Genomic DNA, 27,481 nt, shown 5'->3' with positions numbered 1-27,481 from the left:
TTAAATTTCTAAGAGTTCCATAGAGCAGGTGCAGCCAAGTAGAAAGCTCAGTGTCTAGTAGATTAGAAAGATGGCATTTTTTGGGCTGGGAAGAACTAACCGGTAGTCATTTAAAGAGCGGAGGACACTGCAGGTTGAGTAGGAGGTTATTAAGGGATGCTAAATAAGGTTTGTAAGTAAGCATAAGGAGTTTGAAAAGAATACGCTGCTCAACTGGAAGCCAGTGGTATGACTTAAGCAGTTGGGAGATATGGTCAGAGCAATGAGGGTGGCATAATAGTCTCATTGTGGTATTCTGGAGGGATTGCGGTTTTTAATGGAGGGTATGGTTACAGCCTAGGTAGACTATTACTATAGCCGAGTCTCCTATGAATAGAATGCGTGCATGGAAAGAAACATGACCGAGAAACCGTCGGATTGAATGTAGTTGTCATAAGTATGAAAAAAAAACCTTGTCTTGCATAAATGAGAAATATGAATGGAAAATTAAAGTTAACTTTATATCTAAGTATCGGAAGGATTCAACTGGTTGGATAACAGAATTGAAAAATTTTAAGGGGAATACTGGGTGTAGTAAGACTGCCCATGAACCAACAGGCTACTGTTTTCTGGGTATTAAGCACAAGCTTGTAGTCAACCATTTCAAAATTGTATTCAAACATTCTTGAAGGGTGGTGATAGGAAGAAGTAGGTCAAATCAATAAGATGTAGTTTGCATTAAAGGTGTCATGAGATCCCAAAAGATTGGATGAGTGTGGCAAGAGGGCAGAGAAGTGAGATGGCAAGAATGAGGTGTTTGCCCAGGTTAGAATGGATTTCACTGAGGAGAGTTGTGAGGACTGTCTTGGTACTACTAAAGTGCAGACGGAAGCTGGATTATACAGGTGAAGTGCAAGGGACTGAGGTAGAGGTCTGGACAAAGACCATCTTTTTGAGAATTTTAGATAGGAAGCTTATTTGAAACTGGTTGCTAATGAAAAGAATCGGTTGAACTATAGAAGACTTCCAGCGAGACAGGAATTGGCCAGTAGATAATTTTCTCATTAAAAATACTAGTTTTTCAGGAAGAGTGCCAAGGTGAGGTTTTTAACCAGGAGGATGGAATAGGATTTACAGAGCACAAAGTGGATGCAATAATCTTGGAAAGGGAGAAAAAGGGGTCTGAAGTTGAAATGACCAGGAAAAGGTGCCAAGAAATGGAGAGGAGCATTTTTGAAGCAGGAAGGGTAACTGAAGATATGGTGAAGTGGCTAGAGCTTTCAGAGAGGGGTGGGTGGGTGAGTCCGAGGGGGTTGTGGAACCTGGAGGAGGGAGAGGGAAGGAAGCAGCAAGATTGTAGTGAAAAATTGCAAAAGCAGCTGAGGGAGTCAAGGAGGCTAAAGCCTCATGATTAGGGGTTGTCTGTTTACAAAAAATTGAATACAGCTCCTTTAGAAGGGTTAGCTTTTGTGATGAGATCCATAAAGAAACATCTCTTGGGCAGTTTTTAAGTGGAAATTGTAATCTCTAAGCTCTCCTTACATATGTGACCTGAAAGTCCCCTAATGTAGTTGGAAGGAGAGCTTGAAGAGATTTTCCATCACAGTTCAGAGATCTGTTTCAGACTAAGCCAAAGCAAAGATCTACTAAACAGTCTAGGATCAGAAGTCTAGGATCAGAAGCAGTTCCTTCAGTGTGCTTTTGGTGCTCCATGCATGCATTACAACATTCTATTGCAAGACTGTTGAAGCAGAACCTACCCATAGTAAGTGTTTTTAGGGGTAAGCTGGGCATGGTACCTGTATACTACTACTTATTTCTATAGCGCTACTAGACGTACGCAACACTGGACATGAAGACAGTCCCTGCTCGACAGAGCTTACAATCTAATTAGGATATCAATAGAAATCAAACAAAATAAAACATGGAAAAGAAAATAAGATGATACCTTTTTTATTGGACATAACTTAATACATTTCTTGATTAGCTTTCGAAGGTTGCCCTTCTTCGTCAGATCGGAAATAAGCAAATGTGCTAGCTGACAGTGTATATAAGTGAAAAACATTCAAGCATTGCTATGACAGTCTGACAGGGTGGGAGGATGGGGGTGGGTAGGAAGTATGCATGGGGACATCAAAGTATATCATTGGTATTCTAACAGGGTGGGTGTGGACAGGTGAGGGGAGGGTGATCAACAGAGACCTCACCTGTCCACACCCACCCTGTTAGAATACCAATGATATACTTTGTCCCCATGCATACTTCCTCCCACCCTGTCAGACTGTCATAGCAATGCTTGAATGTTTTTCACTTATATACACTGTCAGCTAGCACATTTGCTTATTTCCGATCTGACGAAGAAGGGCAACCTTCGAAAGCTAATCAAGAAATGTATTAAGTTATGTCCAATAAAAAAGGTATCATCTTATTTTCTTTTCCATGTTTTATTTTGTTTGATTTCTATTGATAACCTTAAGAGTGGACTAACACGGCTACCACACTCCTCTACCAATCTAATTAGGACAAACAGGACAGATAAGGGAATAACTAAAGTGGGAATGATAAAACATGAGCGCTGAACAAGTGAGTAAGGGGTTAGGAGTTAAATGCAGCATCAAAAGGGTGGGCTTTTAGACTAGATTTGAAGACGGCCAGAGATGGAGCTTCACATACCGACTCGGGAAGTCTATTCCAGGCATATGGTGCGTCAAGATAAAAGGAACTGAGTAAGCAGTGGAGAGGAAGGATGCAGATAAGAGATTTACCTAATGAGCGAAGTTCATGGGGAGGAGTGTGGGGAGATATGAGTGGAGAGGTACTGAGGAGCTGCAGAGTGAATGCACTTGTAAGTTAATAAGAGGAGTTTGAACTATATGTGGAAACGGATAGGGAGCCAATGAAGTGACTTGAGAGGACTAATAGCATAGTGGCACTGGCGGAATATGTCGTGCAGCAGAATTTTGAACAGATTGAAGGGGAGAGAGGTGGCTTAGTGGGAGACCTCTGAGAAGCAAGTTTCAGTAGTCCTAAGCGAGAGTGTATTCTTGTCTGACTACCTTGGGGTTTGTTACAGCCTGTTAGTCTGCCCAACCACCCATGTAATACAAAATAACCTCCCAGGATTACAAGACTTGGTATTCCAGGTTCACTTTAGTCTTTAGTACTAGAAGTGGTGGTTAGCTGTAATCAAAAATGTAGGCCTGGATCTTGTAGATAGTTTCTATTGCTTGAGAACCAAGCGTTTTGGCATAATAGACATATATTACTGCTTTAATGCATAATTTAGTGGTAGGCATTGTAATGAAAGCTCCTAAATTATACATTAAAGCAGCAGTGTGTATAGGAATTGCCAGTACTCTTGGTTCCTGACTTACATAAGGAAAATCATAATGTCTACTTCCAGAATGTCTACCAATTGTAAAATGTGTGGAATTGGTTGGATTTTAGAGTTGTTTATTGATCACACCAGTTAAAAAAAAAAAAAAAAAAACTACTGCTCCATTTTGAACACTTACCTCAGTGCAAACCCAGTGTATATGTTCTTCATTATGCTGTAAAGAAGTCTGACTTTTTTTTTTTTTTTTTTTAGCTTGATACTAAAAAAAAAAATTGACTAGTTGCTATTCAGTTTTGTACCTTCCCATTACACTACTGTAGCTTTTTATTATTCGCTCCAGTGGAAGTGCCAATGGCATTTTGGGAATTTCACATAGAAGGGTGAACAAGACAGTACTTAACCTCCCCCTGGCTGGTTAAATAGCATTTTCCTCAGCAATCCTCCAGACCGTTCAAGACGCTTGGGTTATGCACTCCTACCAGCAGAGGGAGACTGAGAACACTAAAACGTCTTATACAAGTAGCCTGTGCAGACCTTCTACTAACCAGTATTTTCTCATTCTCAGCAGAGGGTAGATATGTGCAGCCTGTGCAGTGTACTCAGTCTGGTAGGCCAGTTTGGGGTTTCTAGGTTGAGTTGTAATGAGAACCCACATTTGGATCTCTCTTACAGGGTGTAAGTCCTAAGGGGCTTCTTATTCCCTGTGGGGTGTCACCTGGGTGGCCGGGTCCCTCCCCCTGTGCTCTTCCTCTGGAGGACTACTTGACTCTGCTACAGACCTCTTCTGTACCTTTGAGGCGTTTATGCATCAGCAACGAGGTTTAAAAAAAACCAAAACAGTTTTTAAAAGGCGGCTATTTCGGCCGTTCTTGTGGCAGTCCAGAGATAAAACGTCTTCAAGGTCGTTCTTGCCTTAGGCGGTTTTGCCTATTTGTCTTGTCAGAGCAGAAAGCAACTGTTTGTTTTTATTGTGTTCGCGGCCATTGTCTAAGCTGGCATTGAAGTGAAAGGTGGCCAATGTAAATTTTGTGGGGAGCATACGTTGTCAGCACTCTTGCCCCCAGTGCTTTCCCCTGAGTCGGCGGAGGTGTTGGGCGGCGATTTGACAGCACATTCTGGGCCGGCAGCGGTGGGGCCGGTTTTTGCGGGAAACGCGCCTAGTTTAGCCACTGATCACGCGATGGACCTACTGCCTCGGGAGCGAGGGGGGGGGGTCTGTCGCAGAGACTGCGGGAAATGGGGCTTTAGCAGCGTCTGGCTTCCCCCCTGAGTTTGTTTGGTCTCTGGCTTCCCCCCTGAGTTTGTTTGGTCTCTGTATAATGCCTGGAGAGCTGGCCTCTCTCAGGCTGTTTGTGCCCCGGAGGCTGCTAGCTCAGTGGGAGCTAAGTGCCCGCGGGTGGATATTTTGGAGCCTATGGAGATACTTTCTCTTCCTGGGTCGGATGTTTGGAGTGACCCAGGAGAAGAGGATCTCTTAGAGGTGTCTGAGGATCAAAATGGGCCAAGGCCTGGGGAATATTCTTCAGTGGTTCGTATTTTTCATGAGGAGTTGTCAGAGCTCATTGATCCAGGTGATCTCTACTTTGAAGTTTGCTCCGGCGGCCACTCCCTCTGCGCAGAGACCCTAGGTAGATTCCTTGGTTAAGGGGATTCGGAGAGCCTCCGTTCCTTTCCCATGAATTCAGACATTAGGGCCATGGTTTTTCAGGAATGGTCTGTGCCGGAGGCTGCTTGTAAGGTGTCTAGGGCTATGGCGAGACTGTATCACTTGCCTCCGGAAGATTTGGCCCTGCTGAAACCACCTACTGTGGATGCGGTGGTTACGGCGGTTACTAAGGCTGCGGCCATTCCGGTGGATGCCGTTACAGCCTTACGGGATCCTCAGGATAGGAAGCTAGAGTCCTTTCTGAAGCGCAGCTTTGATTTGTCGGCTTTGGCCTTGCAAGCCTCTGTGTGTGGGGGCTTGGTAGCCAGAGCTTGTTTTTGTTGGGCGGAGAAACTCTTGGATGAGCCTGCGTTAGGACTGGTTTGGTTCAGGACCTGGCCAAATTGGAGATGGGGTCTTCGTTTTTGGCAGACACCCTTTATGATTTGCTAAGGGCTTCAGCTAAGAATATGGCTCTGGCGGTGACGGCTCACAGGGCTCTTTGGCTCAGGGGCTGGGTGGCAGATGCGGCTTCTAAAGCAAAGTTGTGTTCTCTACCTTTCAAAGGTTCTATGTTGTTTGGAGAGGACTTGGATAAACTGATGAGTGGTCTTGGGGATACCAAGGTCTCACAGTTGCCGGAGTTACGGCCTAAGGTGGCTAGTCGAGGTGGTTCGGCTAGAGGTCGGTTTAAGGACGCGAGGCGGTACAGGCCGGGCAGATTTGTGTCTCCTTCTAAAGCCGGTTTTTCCAGCGGACACAGTCCTTTTGAGGGGGTCGTCAAGGAAGTTGGAGACTCCTCTGGAGGTGCCGGAAATGGTAATAAGTCCTGCTTATGAAAGTGTGCGGGTCCAACCTCTGGTGAAGGTCGGGGCGTGAATTTATCTGTTTTATCAGGGGTGGACCCAAATTACTTCAGATCAGTGGGTGCTGGAGGTCGTTCGCGACGGTTATGCGCTCGAGTTTGAGCACCCGCTGCTGGATCTGTTTCTTCCCTCTCCTTGTCACTTTTGAATCAAGTTAAAGGCTATTCAAGAGACTCTGGGTCACTTAATCCAGTTGGGAGCTGTGGTACCCGTTCCTCGGCATGAGCAGGGAATGGGTTGTTCCATTTACTTTGTGGTGCCGAAGAAGGAGGACCAGTTTTGACCCATTTTAGATCTTGAGGGTCAATGGTGCGCTGAAGATGCCATCCTTCTGCATGGAGACTCTGCGTTCGGTCATAGTGGCTGTTCGTCAGGGGGAATTTCTCACGTCCCTGGATCTCACGGAAGCGTATCTGCACGTGCCAATTCGAGAGGCCCATCAGCGTTTCCTTCGTTTTGCTGTTTTAGGGAGGCACTTTCCATTCTGTGCTCTGCCTTTTGGTCTGGCAACAGCTTCACGCACCTTCTCCAAGATAATGGTGGTGGTAGCAGCGGCTTTGTGGAGGCAGGGAATTCTGGTGCATCTGTATCTGGACGACTGGTTGATCCGGGTGAAGTCTCGGGCTCACAGTGTGGCGGTGACGGCTCAGGTGGTCGCGTTTCTGGAATCGCTCGGATGGGTAGTGAATGTAGTCAAGTCAGTTGATCCCATCGCAGAGTCTGGAGTACTTGGGAGTGCGGTTCGACACGGCAGTGGGTCGTGTTTTTCTGCTGGATTCTCAGATTGCCTCTCTTCAGCAGTTGGTCCGGCTGTTAATGTCCGTTCAGAGTCCAACGGTTCGAATGTACCTCCGGGTTCTGGGCCTCATGGCAGTGACAATAGAGGTAGTACCATGGGCCAGGGCGCATATGCGTCAGCTTCAGGCGGCTCTGTTGTCCCGGTGGTGGTCTCAGGTACACAGTTTGGAGTTGCGGTTGACATTGAGGGGGGCTCTTCGGCGCAGTCTCCAGTGGTGGCTGTGCTCAGCCCATCAGAGAAAGGGCGTGCCGTTTGAACCTCCTCAGTGGGTGATTCTGGTAACTGATGCCAGTCTGCTGGGCTGGGGAGCTCAGTGTCTCGGTCGGTCCACGCAGGGGCGGTGGTCTATCAACCGGTTGGAGACGAGGGTGATTCGGCTAGCTCTATTGGCATTTCGCTCAGTGTGGTCGGAAAGGCGGTAAGAGTCATGTCCGACAACGCGACAGCGGTAGCGTGTGTCAACCGGCAGGGCGGTACAAAGAGTCCACGGTTGGCGATCGAGACGGCTCTGCTCATGAGTTGGGCGGAAAGGCATCTAGTGCAGATTTCTGCGGCACACGTGGCCGGGGTGGACAATGTGAGCGTGGATTTTCTAAGCAGACACATGTTGGACCCTGGAGAATGGTCTCTGCACCGGTCGGTGTTCGACCAGATAGTTCTAAAGTGGGGAATGCCAGTAGTGGATCTCATGGCGTCGACACAGAATGCTCAGGTTTCTCGGTATTTCAGTCGGCGTCGGGATCCGCGAGCGGAAGGGATCGATGTGTTGGTCCTTCCGTGGCCTCAACGGGTATTGTGGTACGTGTTTCTCCCATGGCCCTTGATAGGTCGAGTCCTACTGAGGGTAGAATGTCATGCGGGTCCGGTGTTGGTGGCGCAGAATTGGCCGTGTCGGCCGTGGTTTGGGGATCTTATGCGCTTGTTAGAAGGCGAGCCTCTGCGGTTGGGGGGATTGGTGCTGTTGTCAGGGTCCAATTGTCATACCGGATCCGGATCGGTTCTCTTACGGTGTGGTCCTTGAGACGGAACGGTTGAGAAGGAAGGGGTTTTCCCGTCAGGTGATTCAGACGCTGCAGTCTCGCAAACGTTCAACATCTTTGGCCTGTGTGTGGTGTGGGGACTGGGTGTGTGTCCCTTCGACAGCTTCTGTTGTGCATTTTAGATTTCTTGCAGGATGGTTTTGGGAAGGGCCTTTTCATTGTCATCTTTGAAGGTGCAGCTGGCTGCTTTGGTGTGTTTTGGAGTAAGGTGCAGGGTAGGTCAGTTGCGTCTTCCCCGGATGTGGTCTGTTTTTTGAGGGGGGTGAAGTTGCTTCGTCCTCCTCAGCGGCTGGTAGTTCCTCAGTGGGATCTTAATATTGTTGACTCTTTGGCGGGTTCTCCTTTTGAGCCCTTGGAGTCTTGTTCGATAAAGGACCTTACTATGAAGGTGGTCTTTGGTAGCTATATCGTCGGCTCGCAGGATTTCGGAACTTCAGGCTCTTTCATGTAGGCCTCCGTTTCTGTGGTTTTCTAAGGAAAAGGTTTCGCTGCGTCCAGTGCCTTCGTTTTTGCCTAAGATGGTATCTTCCTTTCATGTCGATCAGGTGATTTTGTTGCCGGTCTTGTGGGACCGGACGGGGGATGCTTCTCAGCGTCAGTTGGCGAAATTGGATGTGCGCAGAGTGTTGAAGGTTTACTTGCGCATGTCGGAGGAATTCAGGTCTTCGGACAGGTTATTTGTCCATGGGGGGCCCAAGAAGGGAGCGGCTGCTTCTAAGGCATCTATAGCTCGGGTTGAAGGATGCCATCTCTTCGGCTTACGTATTGCATGGCCGTACGGTGCCGGTGGGGCTCAAGGCACATTCCACTAGGGGAATGCTGATATTTTCTAGTAGCTCCTGTGATTTGGGTCCTGGAGTTTTACTAAGGGCAGTTTGTGGTACCGTTTGTGCCCATCTGCAGTTGAATTCCCCCATCTTAAGGGGAGGAGATCTGAGTGTGGATTCAGTGGTTCTGTTTAGGTGGAGGTGTTTTGTTCCTCTGCTTTGTTACTGTTTTACTGGTTAGTAGAAGGTCTGCACAGGCTACTTGTATAAGAAGTTTGTGTTCTCAGTCTCCCTCTGCTGGTAGGAGTGCATAACCCAAGTGTCTTGAACGGTCTGGAGGATCTAGAGGAAATAAAATTAGCAGGTAAGGCCTAATTTCACCTTTGCACCTAATGTGGATATTGTGGGAGATGACGGTTATCTCCCACTGAATCTCTGTGCAACATAGCCGGTTAGGCATAGATAATTCAGTCTTTAGTGGTTAAAATAGGCCTCCTGTTTATAGAGGCCTTTCTTTAACAGTGGTCAAAAATGAAACAGGATATTCTGCTTGTTCTCGCATGTAGGTCGGTGTCGGCCCGGGAAACCGGCAAGTTTGCCAGCAAAATATTAAAAAAAAACTTTTCCAGTCTTGTGGTGCGCATTCAATGCGCATCGGTCATGTTCGGTCGTCTTCCCGCCCGTCGCATGAGCATTCCCACTGTTATTTTTTCTCCCCGGTGAGGTGTGGTCGAGTTTTCCCCCATCCTCTCAGGCTTGGGAAAGTTTTCTGTGTTTGTGTTTTTGTCTTTTTTTTTTTTCTTTTTTGTCAGAATTTACAATTTAAAAAAACAAAACTCCCGTAGTTTTTTCTTCACTTTTTTGCCCCTTTTTAAGTTTCCTTTGTTTTTCGACGTGGCCGGGTTGCTCCCTTCTTTTCGTGCCCTTTTTTCTTTTAACAGGCACGATCGTCTCTTGATTTCGCCGAAGCCGTTTTTTCTTCCATGTTATCAAAGACACCCAGCGACTTCAAACGTTGTACTCGGACACCCAGCGGCTTCAACCGGACTATCTCGGGTAACGATACCCATGCGTGGTGTATTCAGTGCCTTCAGCCCGACCACAGCCCAGCCGCTTGTAGTCTGTGTCTTCGCATGAAGAAACTGACCCAAGTGTCTCGAGAGGCCCAACAAGAGAAACTTTTTGGGGCTCAGTCCGGTCCTTTGATGTCTACATCGAGGGACGAATCGAAGTCGGGAACAAAGGTAATGGCTGCGGAACGACAAACTCGTGCTGAGAGCAGTGAGGCATTGAGTGGGTCTCCACCTGTCTTGAGGCCTCCTGTTATGCAGGCTCCCCGGGACCGACCTTTGTCGGACCTGGCCCTGAGTAGACATGAGGATTCCACCGTCATCGTTCTCCATCGACACGTGGTGCCGGAGCTCTGGGGCATCGAGGGATTTGGCACCCGAGAAGTGTCGGCGCCGAGAGGATTGCTCCCCCTCTATTCAGGAGGTGCCAATGCGTCGGTTTAGCAGCCCGGTACCTGCTCCTGAGCCTCGACAAATTCTGCCACCGGCTCCTATCCCATCCCTGCAGCCTTGTCCGGCAGCTCTCGAGTGCATCAGGACCCTGCTTCCAGAGCTTCTGGAAGGGTTACTGCACCAGTCTGCTTCAGTGTTGGGGGTGCTTGCGCCTTCCGTACCGTCTGCTACATTGGTCTCTGGGAGTGGGGTAGTAGCCTAGTGGTTAGTGCAGTGGACTTTGATCCTAGGGAACTGAGTTCGATTCCCACTGCAGCTCCTTGTGTCTCTGGTAAGTCACTTAACCCTCCATTGCCCCTGGTACAAAATAAGTACCTGAATATATGTAAACAGCTTTGAACGTAGTTGCAAAAACCTCAAAGGCGGTATCTCAAGTCCCCTTTCCCTTCGCCTGTGGTGAGGTCCCCGACCTTGGTGCCGCCTGCAGCTTCGGTTTCGGCTGCCACCCAGGTCGACTCTCCTTCAACGTTGTCCAGGCAAGCGTCGAGGCAGGCTCAGTTTCAGACTGCTCTGAGAGATGTCTTGTCCAATACTGAAGATGATCGCTCATGGGAGGAAGAGGAGGATGCCAGGTACTTTTCTTCTGACGAGTCCTTTGGGATTCCTTCTGAACCTTCCCCTCCACCGGAGAGTCTATCCTTTACCTCCTTTGTCCGGGAAATGGCTGCGGCTAGTCCCTTCCCTATGGAGGTTGAGGATGAGCCCAGAGCTGAGATGCTCGGGGTCCTGGATTATCCTTCTCCACCTTGAGAGGCTGCAACGGCTCCTTTGCAATAATGTACTCAAGGAAGTCCTTATGTGAAATTGGTTGTTCCCTCTGTCTAACCCCGTGATCCCGAAAAGAACTGAATCCCAATATCGGATCAATGAGGAACCTGGATTGATGAAGTCTCAGCTACCTCACAATTCCATGGTGGTGGACTTCGCTCTCAAAAGGGCCAAGAGTACTAGGGAATATGCCTCGGCTCCCCCAGGCAGAGAATCTAGAACCTTGACTCTTTAGGGAGGAAGGCATATCAGGCCGCTATGCTCGCTGCCAAAATCCAGACATACCAGCTCTTTACGAGCATCCACTTGCAGAACTCGGTGAGGCAACTGTCTAGCTTGGTTGATACGCTCCTTCCACCAGGTGGTCAGGCAGCAGAAGGCGTGTCTAAAATTCCTGGCCAGGGGTATGTTCAACACTTGATGTAGCATCCAGAATCGTTGCCCAAGGTATAGTGATGCGCAGACTCATGACTGTGTGTCTGACCTGGATCATTCGGTCCAGCAGCAGATGGCGGATGTTCTTTAACGGGGGGATAACCTTTTTGGTGAGAAAGTAGAGGATCTGGTTGACCAGCATGTGCCTAAGGCCTTTGCGGCTCCCCAGCAAAAGCAAGGGATGGGCTTTTGACTGGCTCCAGTTCAGCATAGCCTCAGAAGAAGTGTCTGTGCCGGACCACTTGCTGGTCGGGGGGGGGAGGTTGATATTTTTTCACCAAAGGTGGCCTCTCATAACCTCCGATCGGTGGGTTCTTCAAATAGTCCGGTCAGGGCACACTATCAATCTGGAATCCAAACCCCCAAATTGTCCACCGGGAGCTCATTCTTATAGTTCCCAGCACAAACAAGTACTTGCAGAGGCCCAAGCGGTCGAACCCGTTCTACCAGGGGAAGAAGGGCTGGGATTCTATTCCAGGTACTTCCTTGTGCAAAAGAAAATGGGGGGGGGGGGGGGGGGGGGGAATGCATCCCATCCTAGACCTAAGGGCCCTGAACAAATTTCTAAAAGTTCAGGATGGTTTCCCTGGGCACCCTTCTTCCCATGATTCAGGAAAATGATTGGCTATGCTATCTGGACTTAAAGGATGCTTACACCCACATCTCGATGCTCACAGGAAGCATCTTCGATTTCAGCTAGGAACACAGCACTTCCAGTACCGTGTATTGCCTTTTGGCCTGGCGTCTGCGCCCACCGTGTTTACCAAATGCCTAGCTGTAGTTGCAATATTGCTACGCAGACTGGGGGTGCATGTGTTTTCTTATCTCGACTGGCTGGTGAAGAGCACCTCGGAGTAGGGTGCTCTGGAGTCCATGCGAATGACTATTCGGGTGCTAGAGCTACTGGGGTTCGTCATAAATTATCCCAAGTCCCATCTCGCCCCAGTCCAAAAATTGGAATTCATTAGAGCCCTGTTGAACACTCAGCCAGCTCGAGCTTACCTTCCCGAGGCAAGGGCGGACAACTTTTTGTCCCTGGTGTTCATGGTTTGAGCGTCCCAGCAGGTCACGGCTCAGCAGATTTTGAGACTTCTGGGGCACATGGCCTCCACAGTTCGTGTAACTCCCATGGCACGTCTACATATGAGATCAGCTCAATGGACCCTAGCTTCCCAGTGGTATCAAGCTGCTGGGGATCTAGAAGATGTAGTCCAACTGTCCACCAGCTTTCGGAATTCTCTTCGGTAGTGGACGATTTGATCCAATTTGACCATGGGGTGACCATTCCAAGTTCCTCAGCCACAGAAAGTGCTGACGACGGATGCATCTCCCCTGGGGTGGGGAACTCATGTAGATGGGCTCCACACTCAGGGAGCCTGGTCCTTTCAGGAAAAAGGTCTGCAGATCAACCTCCTGGAATTAAGAGCGATCTGGAATGCTTTAAAGGTTTTCAGAGATTGGCTGTCTAACCAAGTCATCTTAATTCAGACAATTAGGTTGCCATGTACTACACCAACAAGCAGGGGGGCATCGGATCTCGCCCTCTGTCAGGAAGCTGTCCAGATGTGGCTTTGGGCACGCCATCACGGCATGTTTCTCCAAGCCACTTATCTGGCAGGTGTAAACAGTCTGGCCGACAGACTGAGCAGGATAATGCAACCTCACGAGTGGTCTGTAAACATGGGCGTAGTCCGCAAGATCTTCCGAGCGTGGGGCACCCCCTCGGTGGATCTTTTTGCCACTCAGATCAATCACAAGGTCCCTCAGTTCTGTTCCAGGCTTCAGGCCCACGACTAGTCATTTGCCTTTCTCCTACATTGGGGGACAGGCCTTCTGTATGCGTATCCTCCATACCTCTAGTAGGGAAGACTTTTTGCTGAAACTCAAGCAAGACTGCAAACCATGATTCTGATAGCACCTTTCTGGCCACGTCAGATTTGGTTTCCTCCTCTTCTGGAGTTGTCTTCCGAAGAACCGTGGAGATTGGAGTGTTTTCCAACCCTCAGAATGAGGGGTCGCTTCTTCATCCCATTCTCCAGTGTCTGGCTCTCACGGCCTGGATTTGAGCGCTTAGAATTTGCCTCCTTGGGTCTTTCAGAGGGTATCTCCTGAGTCTTGCTTGCTTCCAGGAAAGGTTCCACAAAGGTGTTACTCTTTTAAATGGAGGAGGTTTGCAGTCTGGTGTGACAGCAAGGCCCTAGATCCTCTTTCTTGTCCTACACAGACCCTGCTTGAATACCTTTTTCACTTGTCAGAGTCTGGTCTCAAGACCAACTCCGTAAGGGTTGACCTTAGTGCGATTAGTGCTTATCACTGCTGTGTAGAGGGTAAGCCTATCTCTGGACAGCCTTTAGTTTGTTTCATGAGATTTGCTTTTGTCAAAACCCCCTGTCAAACCTCCACCAGTGTCATGGGATCTCCTTTTGAGCCCCTGAATTCCTGCCATCTGAAGTACTTGACCTGGAAGGTCGTTTTTCTTGGTGGCAGTTACTTCAGCTCGTAGGGTCAGTGAGCTTCAGGCCTTGGTAGTGCATGCATCAAATTTCATCACAACAGAGTAGTCCTCCGCATGCACCCTAAGTTCCTGCCAAAGGTGGTGTCGGAGTTCCATCTGAACCAGTCAGTTGTCTTGCCAACATTTTTTCCCTGTCCTCATACCTGCCCTGGCTAAGCAGTTTGCACACCTTAGACTGCAAGAGAGCATTGGCCTTTTACGTGGAGCGGACTAAGCCCTTCAGACAGTCCGCCCAGTTGTTTCTCTTTTGATCCCAACAGGAGGGGAGTCACCATCGGGAAAACGCACACTCTAATTGTCTAGCAGATTGCATATTCTTCACTTATGCCCAAGCTGGGCTGACTCTGGAGGGCCATGTCAGTCTCCATTGAGGAGATTTGCAAGGCTGCACCGTGGTCATCAGTCCACACATTCACATCTCACTACTGCCTCCAGCAGGATATCCGACGCGACAGTCGGTTTGGGCAGTCGGTGCTGCAGAATCTGTTTGGGGTTTAGAATCCAACTCCACCCCCCTAGGCCCATTTTTGTTCTGTTCCAGGCTGCACTCTTTGTTTTCAGGTCAATCTTTGTCCTCACCATTGCGAGGCCCAATTGACCAATGTTCATTGGTTTGAGTGAGCCTGGGTGCTAGGGATACCCCACACGTGAGAACAAACAGCTTGCTTGTCATCGGAGAAAGCAAAGATGCATACCTGTAGCAGGTATTCTCAGAGAACAGCAGGTCACAAACCCGGCCACCTCCCCTTTTGGAGTTTTGTTTATTTGCTTTTTGATTAAACTGAGCGGGATTGCTCACACGACGGGCAGGAAGACGGCCGCGCATGCGCGATGTGTGCTGCACGCGCGCCAGAAGACTCTGGAAAAGTTTTTTTTATTTTTATATATATATATTGCTGGCAAAATTGCCGGTTTCCTGGGCCGACGTGGACGTTGACCCTGCATGTGAGAACAATCAGCCTGCTGTCCTCGGAGAATACCTGCTACAGGTATGTATCTTCGCTTTCAGTGCCAGTCACTGGAAACATCCTGGCATTGAATTTCTGGATTTAGCACATTGGTGGACAACAAAGAAGCACTTCCCACTGGCGGCTAAATATTGGGGGGCAGGGGTTAGAATTCCTGAGCCAACTGAACATGATATGCTAGTTTTTAACACTTCTGGCCATTGGAGCACACTGGTTCACTTTGAGGTGTATTTTCAAAGCACTTAGGCTTACAAAGTTCCATAGGTTTCTGTGGAACTTTGGAAGGCTAAGTGCTTTGAAAATAAGCCCCTTAGTCACTTATCTTGAATGCATATGAAAAAATGTTTTGGAAAGTCACTGATGCTTGTACCTATACTATAGTAAGGCAAATATCCTTTCCAGATAAAGAGCAGGCCACATCACAGTTGCCCAAAGGTAACCCCTGCTCTCAAACTTTCATATCGCCTTCCTTTGCACATTCTTGTTGTAGTTGTCTGGGGGGGGGGGGGGGGGGGGGGGGGTGAATGACATAATCATGGGTGGGCTATGGCCCCTCCACTTTGCCCAGTCTGGCAGCAGCACAGACAAATAAGGAGGTGCTATCAATATTTGCATTGACTTGTGCCTGCTCATTAAACATCAGGTCAAACCCCAAAATCAGTTTTGGTTATTCCACTGCTTGCTGTTTCATCTGTTATGCAGAAGGAAAAGCTGTTTAGTCATCTTTCTGATAGCACATGTTTAACTAATACGTCTTTAATTCCCCCTGAGTATCTAGGTGTTCATGGATCCAAAATGACCACTTTTTTTTTCTCCTGTGGCCCCACTTGACAGAAGGGTACACAGACTACCTACCCTATCCCTTCCCTCTTCCTTTCCCCCCTTCTTTCCCCCCCCCCCCCCCCAAAAAAAAAAAAAAAAAAAATCCTAAAATGAGCAGAGGAGCAAGTTTTCAGGTTCTTGAAGGAATGGCTTCAACTTCCTCAGCTTGTGCCTTCCCATTAAGATTCTTCAGTTTCCTGATCAGGTTTTTCAGCTTATCCACAGCCACAGGGAGAGAGGATCGCATAAATCGCAGGTTCAGGGTCTCAGGTAATAACTTTTCATCTGATTTAGTATTGGCAGTGAGTGTAGAGAGGAGTGAACGAGTATAAGTGACTCACTTTGGATCCATGGACGCCAGGTTGCCTGGGGAAGACAGGGGCCCTTGGCCTCACATGGTGTCTGAGAGAGATGACTGAATGTGCCTTTTCGCTTTGTTTAACAGATGTCCCGGCAAGCTGGAGGACACGCATGTGAGCCGGACCTGTGGGAGGGACGGAGGTCTCACACAGGCGCTGGCTCCCTAGATGCTATGGATGTTCATGGGGTAGGTCCCACCAAATTTAATCACCTTTTACAAGAGTTGCATATAATTTGTTAGATGCCTAAAATAATTCAGAATCGAAATCTGTACCTAACCTAATCTCATTCTGGGTTCTCCAATGAGAAGAGTATTCCCTAGGTCATGTCTGCACATCCTTCTACTGCTGCAATTCCTAGTTCTCTGTATACTCAGAGGGGTTGGGGGGAGAGGTCTCTTACTCCCTGATTTATGTCCAATGGATTTATTTTCTGTTTCTGAAAAGTTTGTGGAAATACACTAAGCTTTTCATAGAACAGTAGATTTTAAATTTCCACTGAAAAAGTAGAATTGGCTGCCTGCATGTCTGACCACATTAATGGCTGAGATCTGTTGCATTGTATACTAACCCACCCTGCTACCTTCATTTTCACTTGCATTAGGAGAATTATGCAAGCCAAAATTACTGGGTAATGCCACTGGACTGTTGGCTGTTGAAACTTTAAACTGGGAATTTTGTCCATACCAGATCAGGGATTTTTCAGTCCCTTTTTGTTTATTTCAGTGATAGTTCCACCTGAGAGAACCTCTAGAAAGAATTGCAGGCTGTGTCTTGTAGAACTTGAAATAGCTTTGGAGCAGTAGTATGAAATTCTCAGATCTTTTGCACACACTTTACATTAATTTAAACATGAAGCCTTAACTCTATTAAATATCATGAATTAACATGTCCTGCCTATGATGTTTACCCTTCCTAAGGTGTCAGTGTTTGGTTAAGAACTTCAGAAACTGGCTTCTTGGGTCAGGTGTAATGTACCAGCTAAACATGCTGCAGTACTACTTGGACAGCATAGTTGGGTGACTTCTAGCTCCTGATTGTAGGTGGGGGTTTCAGTGACTGATACACATTTCTGTTCTTCAGGATCTTATGGCCAAGTACTGTAGCATTTTGCTGTTCCTGTGTCTCTGTTCTGTGTTAACAGCTACCTAGTCTCTAGGGCAAGGACTGTTATACAGTGATTTCATTTTCATGTGACATGTGCCTTTTGGGTAAGGTGGATAGAGAGATGAGATCTAGTTTCATATCTTCAGAACTCCAAGAAGTGAACTGGAAACTGAAGTTTTGTGTTGCACAAATATTGGCTTAAGTGCATGGTAAGCCACAGGAGAGTATGGCTGAAGACAATTGAAATGTTTACATGCCATAATTTATTTTAGTTCTTAGGAAATCTGGAGTAATGATTATATAATAACTTTGTGCTGGAAAGTCCGTATGCTCACTGCTAAATAGCAGTCGATATTTTTTTTTTGTCTTTCCATCCATAAATGAAGCATCTTAAAGTTTTTTTTGTTTTTTTTTTCATTCTCTGGTCTTGGGATGTGTGTTGTTAATGAATGAGAGTTGTGGGATGGGTGGTATTAGTTAATGGACAGACCAGCTTCAACTTCATTCTCAAGTTAGAGGAAACTTTTTGTGGATTAGGGCTACTGGTTTTAAGCAATGACCACTGTTAAAAGATAACATCTTTGCAGAAACCACTTTTCATTATAGCCATTACATATACTGCTTGGGACAACTAAATTCTGGTGCTCCAAAAGCATAGGTTGAGTGCAGTGAGACTAAGGAACTTGCTCCAGGGGAAACAACCTGTGTTGGCTCAACTATAACTAGACCCAAATGGATTTTCTCTCTCTCTCCCCCCCCCCCCCCCCCCCCCAAAAAAAAAAAAAAAAGCAGAGTTGGTGGCAAACTAGTATCTCTGGGAAAACATGAGTAAAATCACAAGTCCTAATGCTGACTGGCCAACCTTTCACATTGAATGTTATAGCTTTTGGACCCATGAACTTCTGTAACTTAAAAAAAATGTTCACATAAGGACGGAGTTTGGACTGTTGTATTCCAAATTGTTTGCTCTAATAGAATTCATTAAAACCTCCATTTTTTTTTTTGTTGGGTTTTTTTTTTTTTTGTTCGTTTGTTTCTAGTAACTTAGTCATGTTCTCCCAGAGATTGCCACTTACGGCTGGGCAGTCTGATGAAGAATGTAGTTGAGCCATCGGTTGGTTGAGCAGTTCTGCCATTTGGAGCAGTTCCTTTATACACACCTTATAGAGATGGGAAAATCCTGTAAGCAATCCAGGCTAATGCTGGTATGGCTAGGCCCAAAGAAGGGAGGTGTAGGGGTGTTAATTCTTAATAAGATGCTTGGGGTGTTAGTGACATGGCTGTACAGATTGGGAGAGTGGAGGATGTAGGCTTTGCTATGCTGGGAGTGCTGGGCATTTGAAGTAATCACACTTGCTGATTGGCTAAACTGACTTCTTTTTTCCCCCTCTTTTATAGGCTTATACCATTCAAGGACAGTATGCCATTCCACAGCCAGATGTAAGTATTTCATTTACGTTTATATACTTGTCAGTACATTTTTCTAAAAAGCTACAGTGACAATCCCTTGAAATATAGTCAACTTGTTGATGGGTATTCCTTAAGAAGTAATTAAGGTGCAGAGCATGCCCTTCTCATCCTGTTTTTGTTTATTTTTATTTATATATCTATATGTTTTTGTCAGACCCCTGAGGCAGGCGTCTTTTGGCGCTGAAACACGGCCTGTGTCGGGTCACCTGTTAAAGTACTCCTGTTCTAGTCTTGAAGGCCCAGTGTTGCTTTTTTTTTGTAAATACCTTCTAAATTTCTTGTCCCAGCTATGCTGGTTTCAGTTTTGTACTAATTTTCTTTTAATTTATTCTGTAACTTGAATTTCACCTTTTAATTTAAAAAATAATGTAATGTTGGATATATTGGGCAGGTCATCGTAAGTCAGAATAAAGCGGAAACAATTCTCCCAGCCCTCATACTTCTCCCAGAAAAGTCCTAGTGGGAGTCAGCTGGACAGAAGTGCAAAAAGTTTCATTTAGGTTGTTTACTTGACAAGGTTATTGAGTAGACTATTTGGACCATGATAATTTACTGTTACCTCTGTAAAATGTTGTAGTTGCTGAAAGCTCGCAAGACTTTTCTCACTTGTACTTTTGTCTGTAACCTCAAGTTACACCACTGTTTGCAGACCAGACACTTGACAGATGGCTGTAACCAGTGCCAGACAACATGTCCAATATGATTTTTTTTTTTTCAGTAGGAACATATGAACTTGCTCCCAAAGGTGTGCACATCTGACTTTTTGTGACCATTGCTCGTTCTAATTGTGTGGGGTTTTTTCTATTCCCTTAGCTTACCAAGCTGCACCAACTGGCAATGCAACAGTCTCATTTCCCCATGTCACATGGTGGCAACACTGGATTCAATGGTACGTATAATCTTTTCTTTCTTTTTTTTTTTTTTTTACTCACTTTTTTAGAATATGCTCACCTTGAGAGATGAAGGGAGTGATGACATTAATAGTCCTAAGTTTCTTCTCATTCTTCTGTACTTCCCACTCAGTTGGAATCTGATGCCAGAAGACAAATGTTTCACAACTATTTTGGTTTCCCTATTACATAATCTACACCCCCTTCTCATATTCCCTCCACCATCTGCCACAGTTGGCCACCACACCTAGTTTCAGCTGAGTTATGCAGGAGGACATTGCAATCATTGATCCTGAAAATGGTCAGTAGGCGTCAACCTTGTAGGGAGTAATCCTGTAACACAAGTGCTAACATTTAAATGCTAAATTTTGGAACTGAATATTCATTTAACTTGGCGTGTATTAACACTGTACACTCGAGTATGGGCAGGGCTCACACACACTTTTAATACACATGAAGTTATTATAATCTGTATCTGCAGCATTTGTGACTGTCTGGGAAAAGGTAACTAGTGTCTCGGATCCAAAATGTTGAATGACCAGTTTTTCAAGTCATAGGTTCATAAGCAGTCTGCGAAAGTTGCATGTTTGAACTACTGTACCTTTATTTCACATAAAAGGATGGGATTTGGACTGTTGCATTACAAATTGTTTGCTCTAACAGAATTCATTAAAATCTTCTCCCACCCCGGTGAGTTTAATCACCTCCCCCCCCCCCCCCCCCCCCCCAGAGTTGGTCATATTTAGGTAACATGCTAGCTCTTTGCCATGTGCAAGTGTTTGCACCTAACTTAAGTGCATATGCACCCAGTTAGGTCCTACTTTCCCTTACAGTATAGATAGCCTATGTTAGAATAGGCTCTTACCAGGCACCCTGTTACAGGGTTATCCTTGAAACCTACACCATCATCCCCCCTCTTGGGGCCATGAACACTCCCAGCTGACAAAGGTCTTACTGGGGACTTTCTGTAGTGCATTTCGCATTTCACAGCATGTGTACTGGGCCAGCCCACACAGACATTTTTCTAGCACAAGCCTGTTGCATTAATTTTTTCTCAAAACATAAAGGATGATAGAAACATTTGTATCTTCCTCAGCAACCGTCAAGACGCTTGAGCTATGCACGCCTACCAGCAGAGGGAGACTGAGAAACAACTTTGAACACTTCATGTAACCTGTGCAGAACCCCAACCAGCCAGTATTTCTCAGTCTCCAACAGAAGGTAGAAGTGCAACCTGTGCATCCTGACCGGTCTAGTAGGCCCTAGGGGTTCCTTGGTGCTCTGGTCTTTCTTTGGGGTGTTCTCTTGGAGTTAAAAAAAAAAAAAAAAAAAAAAGGAACTGTAACCCTGTACCTGGGACTTCCCTCCCCCTGCACTACTGTCCTGAGTGGACAGCTTTGTGCCTTGGCTACCGTGTTTGGGCAGGAGCCTGTGCCAGTTTAGCCTGCAGCAGCGGGGCTCAAATAAAAAGAACTTCGGGTTGATGCCGGTGCCTTTTTCTCTCTGCTGGGAGAGCAGAGGCTCTTGCTAGAGGGAGGGAGGTTTTTGCTGGTTTTTGGCGCTGGGTCGAGTCTTTTCTTCCCTCTGCTGCCGTGGTGATGTGTGCTGTAAAACTGCTTCGTTGCTGCTTGTGTGCGTGCCGGGAAGTTGAGGTGCTGGGTTTACACTGCCGGCTCTGTGGAAAGCTGAAGCCTCCGTCTGCTGCACCTCCTCAGTTGACCGCAAGATTCCTGCTGCAGGCACCGCTGGGGCTCAGATGGTCATGCAGGCGGGTCCTGTTTTCAGCGGGAACCGCCACCATCTTGGATTCTTCCCGTGCTGCAGAGCCATCTCAGTTATTGTAGGGAGAAATTTTGCCGGGTCCTGCCTTAAAGTGAGAGCTCAGGAGGGATGGGGTTCACTCCTGAGTTTATTTGTTCTCTGTATCAGGCTTGGAAATCAGGGCTGACCCAGACAAACGTTCCCGGTGTTTGGGAGGGGGGGGGGGGGGGGGGGGGTCAGGTGGTAGCAAAGAGACCTCGCCTGGACTGGGCTGAGGATCTAGAGGCTCTGTTTCTCCCGGGATCAGAGGAAGCTCTTAGCGATTTCAGGGTGGAGGATTCTCTGGACTTGTCTCAGGAGAAGGATTTTTTTTTTACTGCCGGGGGAGGGACCCCCCTGTGGTCGGGATTTTTCACAGGAATGAGCTCACAAAGTTAATAGACCAGATGTCTTCTACTGTTAGGTTTGAATCTGCAGAAGATCCCACGGGGGATACTAAGCCTAGTTTTGGTTTGTTTGCTTTAGTGTTGCAAGTGTCTGTGTGTGTGGGCTTAGTGGCTCGCGCTTGTTTCCGCTGGGCTGAGAAACTGGATGATCCGGTTGTGGACAGATCTGGTTTGGTGCGGGAACTGGCCAAGTTAGAGATGGGCTCTTCCTTCTTGGCTGATGCTCTTTGATTTGCTTCGAGCGTCGATGAAGAATATGGCTCTGGTGGTTGTTGCCTGTTGGGCTCTTTGGTTATGGGGTTGGGCCGCAGACATGGCCAAGTCCAAATTATGTTTGCTTCCCTTTTAAAGGTTCCATGCTCTTTGGAGAGAAATTGGATAAGTTGGTGCGCGGTCTTGGGGAAACTAATGTTCCGCGGCTTCTAGGGGTTCAACCCAAATCAGGTAGCCGGGGGGGGGGGGGGGGCGTAATTGAGTGGTCGTTTTTGTGAGGCTGGCACTACATGTTGGGTGCAACTCCCAGGGATCGTTTTTTTTTTTTCAGCGGACCCAGTCCTTTTGGAGTGGGGGTTCCGGTTCAACTCAGTGAAGGTGTGGGAGTCCAGCCTCTGGTGTGAGTGGCCGCTCAGTTGAGTCAATTCTGCCAGAGGTGGACCCAGATCACGTTGGACCAGTGGGTTCTTGAGGTAGTACACAACGGATATGCGCTGGAGTTAGCCCACTTCCCACTTTATTTCTCGAATCTCTGTGCTGCTCTCAGCTCAAGGCGGGGATGGTTCGAGATACTCTTCTTCAACTGATCTGTCTGGTTGCGGTAGTGCCCATGCCCCAGCGGGAACAGGAGACGTGCTGTTTCATTTATTTCATGGTGCCCAAGGAGGGCTCCTTTTGCCCCATTTTAGACCTCAAGAGGGTCCATGGGGCGCTGAAAGTTCCCTCCTTTTGGATGGAAACGTTGCGATCGATCATTGTTGCGCTTCGGCGAGAGGAGTTCCTCACTCTCCTGGATTTGACAGAGGTGTATTTGCACATTTCCATCCGAGCGGCTCATCAGCGTTTTCATCGTTTTGCTGTCTTAGGCATTTTCAATTCTGTGCTCTGCAGTTTTGCAATTTGGTCTCGCAACGGCGCTGCAGACCTTTTCCAAGGTCATGGTGGTTGTGGCTGCAGCTCTTTGGAAGCAGGGCATCTTGGTTCACTCCTATCTAGACGATTGATTTGGGTGAAGTCACGGACAGCGAAACGGCAACCGCATGTATGGTAAATTTTCTGGAGTCACTGGGCTGGGTGGTGAACCCGGCCAAAAGTCATCTGCTACAGTTGCAGTCCCTGGAGTATCTGGGGGTTCGTTTCGACACATTGAAGGGAAATGTGTTTCTGCTTCCCACTCAGATTTCCAAACTGCAGGGGCAGATTGGGCAGCTTCCATTGGAGAAGGCTCTTGCAGGCCCGTTACCTTCAGGTGCTGGGTCTGATGGCAGCGATAGTGGGCCAGGGCACACATGTAGCAGTTGCAGCTTGCTCTTCTGGCTCACTGGTCTCCGCAGACACGGAGACCAATGAGCGGTTGCCTCTGACTGGAGTCCCCCACCACAGTCTGCAGAATCTGGAGAAGGGCATGCCTCTGGGACCTCCGGAGTGGATAGTTCTCTCCACGGATGCCAGTCTGGTGGGTTGGGGGAGCTCATTGTCTTGGCCAGGTAGCTCAGGGCTGCTAATCGATGGAGGAAGCTCAATGTTCCATCAGTCAGTTGGATATGCGTGCGATCCAGTTGGTTCTGGAGTCCTGGTCGCTGCTTGTCAGCAGAGCTGTAAGAGTTCTCTCCAACAATGCAACAGCTGTGGCCTATGTTAATCAGCAAGGGGGCACGAAGAGCCAGGCGGTTGCAGAGGAGGCAGCGGCGTTAGTGGGCCGGGTGGATGTTTATCTTCAGGATCTCTCTCGGCAGGACACGTGGCTGGCATGGACAATGTGAATGCGGACTTTCAGAGCAGACAACTCTAGATCCCGGAGAGTGGTCTCTTCATCATTCGGTCTTCGACCACATTGTGTTGAATTGGGGTCTGCTAGTGATGGATCTCATGGCGTCAGCCAACAATACTCAGGTGCCACATTATTTCAGTCAACGGAGGGATCCTCTGTCTGAAGGGATCGATGAGTTGGTTCTTCCATGGCCGCCTTAGGTGTTACTTTGTGTTTCCCCCGTGGCCGTTGGCGGGTCGGGTAGTTCAGTGAATTGAACGACACTTGGGCCAGGTGATCCTGGTGGCTCCAGATTGACTGCTGCGTCCGTGGTGCAGAGATCTAGTATGTCTGGCGGTGCAGGCGCTCCCTTTAGGGGAGAAGATCCAGTTGTATCGGGGTCCAGTCGTGAAGCCCAACCCATTTCCATTCTCGCTTATGGCTTGGCCCTTGAGCTGTCGGTTGAGGAAGAAAGGTTTTTCTCTCAAGATAATTGCTACTATGTTAACGATCACGTAAACGGTGCACCTCGTTGGCTTATGTGCGCGTGTGGCACATTTTTGAGAGTTGGTGCCAGGATCGTTCTTATCTTCCTTTGTGGACTTCTATCGCAGAGATTTTGGAGTTCTCCGAGGACAAGCAGGCTGCTTGTTCTCACTGATGGGTTGACGTCCGACTGCAGCCCCAGGTCCGGAAATCTTCTAGCCACAAAGCTTGCTAGAGCCCTCGTGTACACAAGTGCACGCACTGCGCATGCGCGACCATGCCCCTCAGTCGTTGTCGTCTCTCCCTTGCCCCCCCCCCCCCCCCCCCCCCCCCCCCGGTCAGGAGAGAGCCCTTGCAATTTACCATTTTTTTTTTTTTTTTTTTCTTTTCCTTGTTTTTTCGCGAGTCCGCTCGCTTGTTTTTCTAAAAAAAAAGTAGACAACTTCACCTTCCTCTTCTAGTTTGTCGGAAGTTTTTTTGTTTGTGTGTGGCCCTGTTGGCTGCCCATACGGGGTTTTGTTTTTCCCCTTTTTTTACGCCATCGTGTCTTTTGATTTCGCCGCCGCAATTTTTCCGTCGGTCATTGAAGATCGCCAGCGGCTTCAAGAAGTGCACTTGGTGCAGCTGGGCAATCTCAGTCACTGATCCATGCGCTTTCTGTATTCAGTGTCTTGGGGCGAGTCATCGCCCCGATGCTTGTACTTTGTGTCGTGGCCTTAAAAAGCAGACACAAGCGTCGAGATTAGCTCAGTGGGATCGCCTGTTCCACGCTTCGCCCGGTTCTTCGACGTTGGCAGCGGTACCGAGATCGGCGGTGTCGGTCAGCACCGGAGAATGCATCGACGTCCAGAGCGCAGGTAATGGCTGTCCAGAGACCATCTCATGCTGGCAGCAGTGGGCCATCGAGTGGGTCTCCACCTGCCTTGAGGGCTCCTGCATGCAGGCCCATCAGGACCGACCATCTTCGGACCCAACTCCGAGAAGACGTTTGGATTCAACGTCTTTCTCGTCGGTACCGGGGGGTACTGAGACCGTGCGAGCGAAGGCAGACGCACAGTCATCGGTCGCCCTCCTGTCACGGTACCGAGAGCTCCGGAACGCCGAAGGATTCGGCACCCGTGAAGCGTCGATGCCGGGAGGACCGCTCACCCTCCATACAGGAAGTGTTGATGCGCACTTCTCCGTACAGCCCGGTACCACTGCCTCAGCAGATTCGGGCTTCGACTCCTGCACCAACTCCCCATCTTTTCTCGTCAGCCACTCTTGACGAGCGCCTCGAAGCCATTCTTCCAGGGATCCTGGAAAGGCTGCTGCAACCGTCTGCTCCAGTACCGGGGGTGCTTGTGCCTATGGTACCGTCGACAAATGCGGTGGCTAGCTCCCCGTCCTTGGTGAGGCCCTCAGCATCGGTACCGCTTGCGGTGTTGGCGTCGGCTGCCACCCAAGTGGATTCCCCGTTGGTGGAGGGAGCTTCATCGCCGTCGGCACGGGAGTCCATTTCTCGACACCGTCATCGAGGACATCACTCCTCGGCGTCGAGGCGGGCCTGGCTTCAGACTTCGGTCAGAGAGATCGTGTCTGATATTGAGGGAGATGCCTCGTGGGAGGCACAGGAAGACCCAAGATATTTCTCAGATAAGGAGTCTTGTGGTCTTCCTTCTGATCCTACTCCTTCGCCAGTGGGAAAGCTCCCCCCCGAGAGTTTGACTTTCTCGTCTTTTGTCTGGGAAATGTCTACAGCCATTCCTTTCCCAGTGGTCATTGAGCATGAGCCCAGGGCTGAGATGTTCGAGGTCCTGGACTATCCTTCACCACCTAAGGAGTCATCCACTGTTCCCCTACATAATGTCCTTAAGCAGACATTGATGGCGAACTGGATGAAACCATTAACTAATCCCATCATCCCTAAAAAAAAAAAAAAAAGTTGAGTTCCAGTATCGGATTCACAGGGACCCGGAGTTGATGAAGACCCAGTTGCCTCATGACTCTGGGGTTGTGGATTCCGCTCTCAAGAGGGCCAAGAGTTCTAGGGATTACGCCTCGGCGCCCCCGGGGTGGGAGTCTAGATATCGACTCTTTTGGAGGAAGGCCTATCATATGCTCGTGGCCAAGATCCAGTCCTACCAGCTCTACACGAGTTGAATAATGTGAAGCAACTGGCGGACTTCGTCGATCAGCTCCCTTCGGAGCAGGCCAAGCCTTTTCAGGAGGTGGTCAGGCAGCTGAAGGCGTGTCGTAAATTCCTGTCCAGGGGTGCTTAATGACACTTTTGATGTTGCGTCTAGGGCCGCTGCTCAAGGTATAGGGATGCGCAGACTCTCATGGCTGCGTGCCTCTGACCTGGAGAACAGAGTCCAGCGGATTGCAGACGCTCCTTGCTGGGAGGATAATATTTTTGGCGAGAAGGTCGAGCAGGTGGTAGAACAAGCCCCATCAGCTGGAAACCGCACTCGACAAACTCTCCCACCGGACGCCTTCGGCAACTACCTCTTCAGGTAGACGTTTTTACGGGGGTCGGAGGAATGCGCCCTATGTTTACAATAAGCGCAGGTACAATCCTCCTTCCAGCGCGCTCATTCACGTCAACAGTGTGCACCTCAACAGGCCCCTGCAGCTCCCCAGCAAAAGCAAGGGACGGGCTTTTGACAGGCTCCAGGCGAGCATTGCCGACATAAGTGTCTGCCGGACGATCTACCAGTCGGAGGGAGGTTAAAATTTTTTCACCAGCGGTGGCCTCTTGTAACCTCCAATCAGTGGGTTCTCCAAATAGTTCGGCTAGGATACTCTCTCAATTTGATGTCTAAACCTCCAAATTGTCCACCGGGAGCTCAGTCCTCCAGCTTCCAGCACAGGCAGGTACTTGCAGAGGAACTTTCCGCCCTTCTCAGCGCCAGTGCGGCAATCAGGTTGCATGTACTACGTCACTACATCAACAAGCAGGGGGGCACCGGATCCCGCCCCCTGTGTCAGGAAGCCGTTCAGATGTGGCTTTGGGCTTGCCGGTATGGCATGTTTCTCCAAGCCATCTATCTGGCAGGCGTAAACAACAGTTTGGCCGACAGGTTGAGCAGGATAATGCAACCTCATGCGTGGTTGCTCAGCTCGGGTGTGGTACGCAAAATCTTTCCAGGCGTGGGGCACCCCCTTGGTGGATCTTTTTGCCACTCAGACCAATCACAAGGTCCCTCAGTTCTGCTCCAGACTTCAGGCCCACGGCAGGCTAGCGTCGGATGCCTTTCGCCTACATTGGAGCAAGGGCCTTCTGTATGCATATCCTCCCATACCTTAGGTGGGGAAGACTTTGCTGAAACTCAAGCAGAATCATGGAACCATGATTCTGATCGCTCCCTTTTCACCGCGTCAGATTTGGTTCCCACTTCTTCTGGAGTTGTCCTCCGAAGAACCGTGGAGATTGAAGTGTTTTCCAACCCTCATTACTCAGAACGAGGGGGCGCTTCTGCATCCCAACCTCCGGTCCCTGGCTCTCACGGCCTGGATGTTGAGAGCGTAGATTTTGCCTCTTTGGGTCTGTCAG

At 48.5% G+C, this 27,481-nt stretch overlaps 1 protein-coding gene across 3 annotated transcripts in view; it reads left to right on the top strand.

Annotated features, from left to right (window-relative positions):
- PCBP2 (poly(rC) binding protein 2) overlaps positions 1-27,481 on the top strand; it is a 135,159-nt gene that overhangs the window by 49,403 nt on the left and 58,275 nt on the right. For 2 of the 3 annotated variants that reach the window (XM_030198361.1, XM_030198359.1), the window contains exons 9-11: positions 15,910-16,011; positions 18,329-18,370; positions 19,214-19,289. In XM_030198361.1, the coding sequence (XP_030054221.1) occupies positions 15,910-16,011; positions 18,329-18,370; positions 19,214-19,289 (220 nt within the window). The remainder of the gene's footprint in view (positions 1-15,909; positions 16,012-18,328; positions 18,371-19,213; positions 19,290-27,481) is intronic. The other variant, XM_030198360.1, reaches the window with a different exon arrangement.

The sequence above is a fragment of the Microcaecilia unicolor genome, chromosome 3 (genome assembly GCF_901765095.1).
Source record: "Microcaecilia unicolor chromosome 3, aMicUni1.1, whole genome shotgun sequence".
Taxonomy (NCBI): Eukaryota; Metazoa; Chordata; class Amphibia; order Gymnophiona; family Siphonopidae; genus Microcaecilia; species Microcaecilia unicolor.
This window is presented reverse-complemented; position numbering and strand designations above follow the sequence as displayed.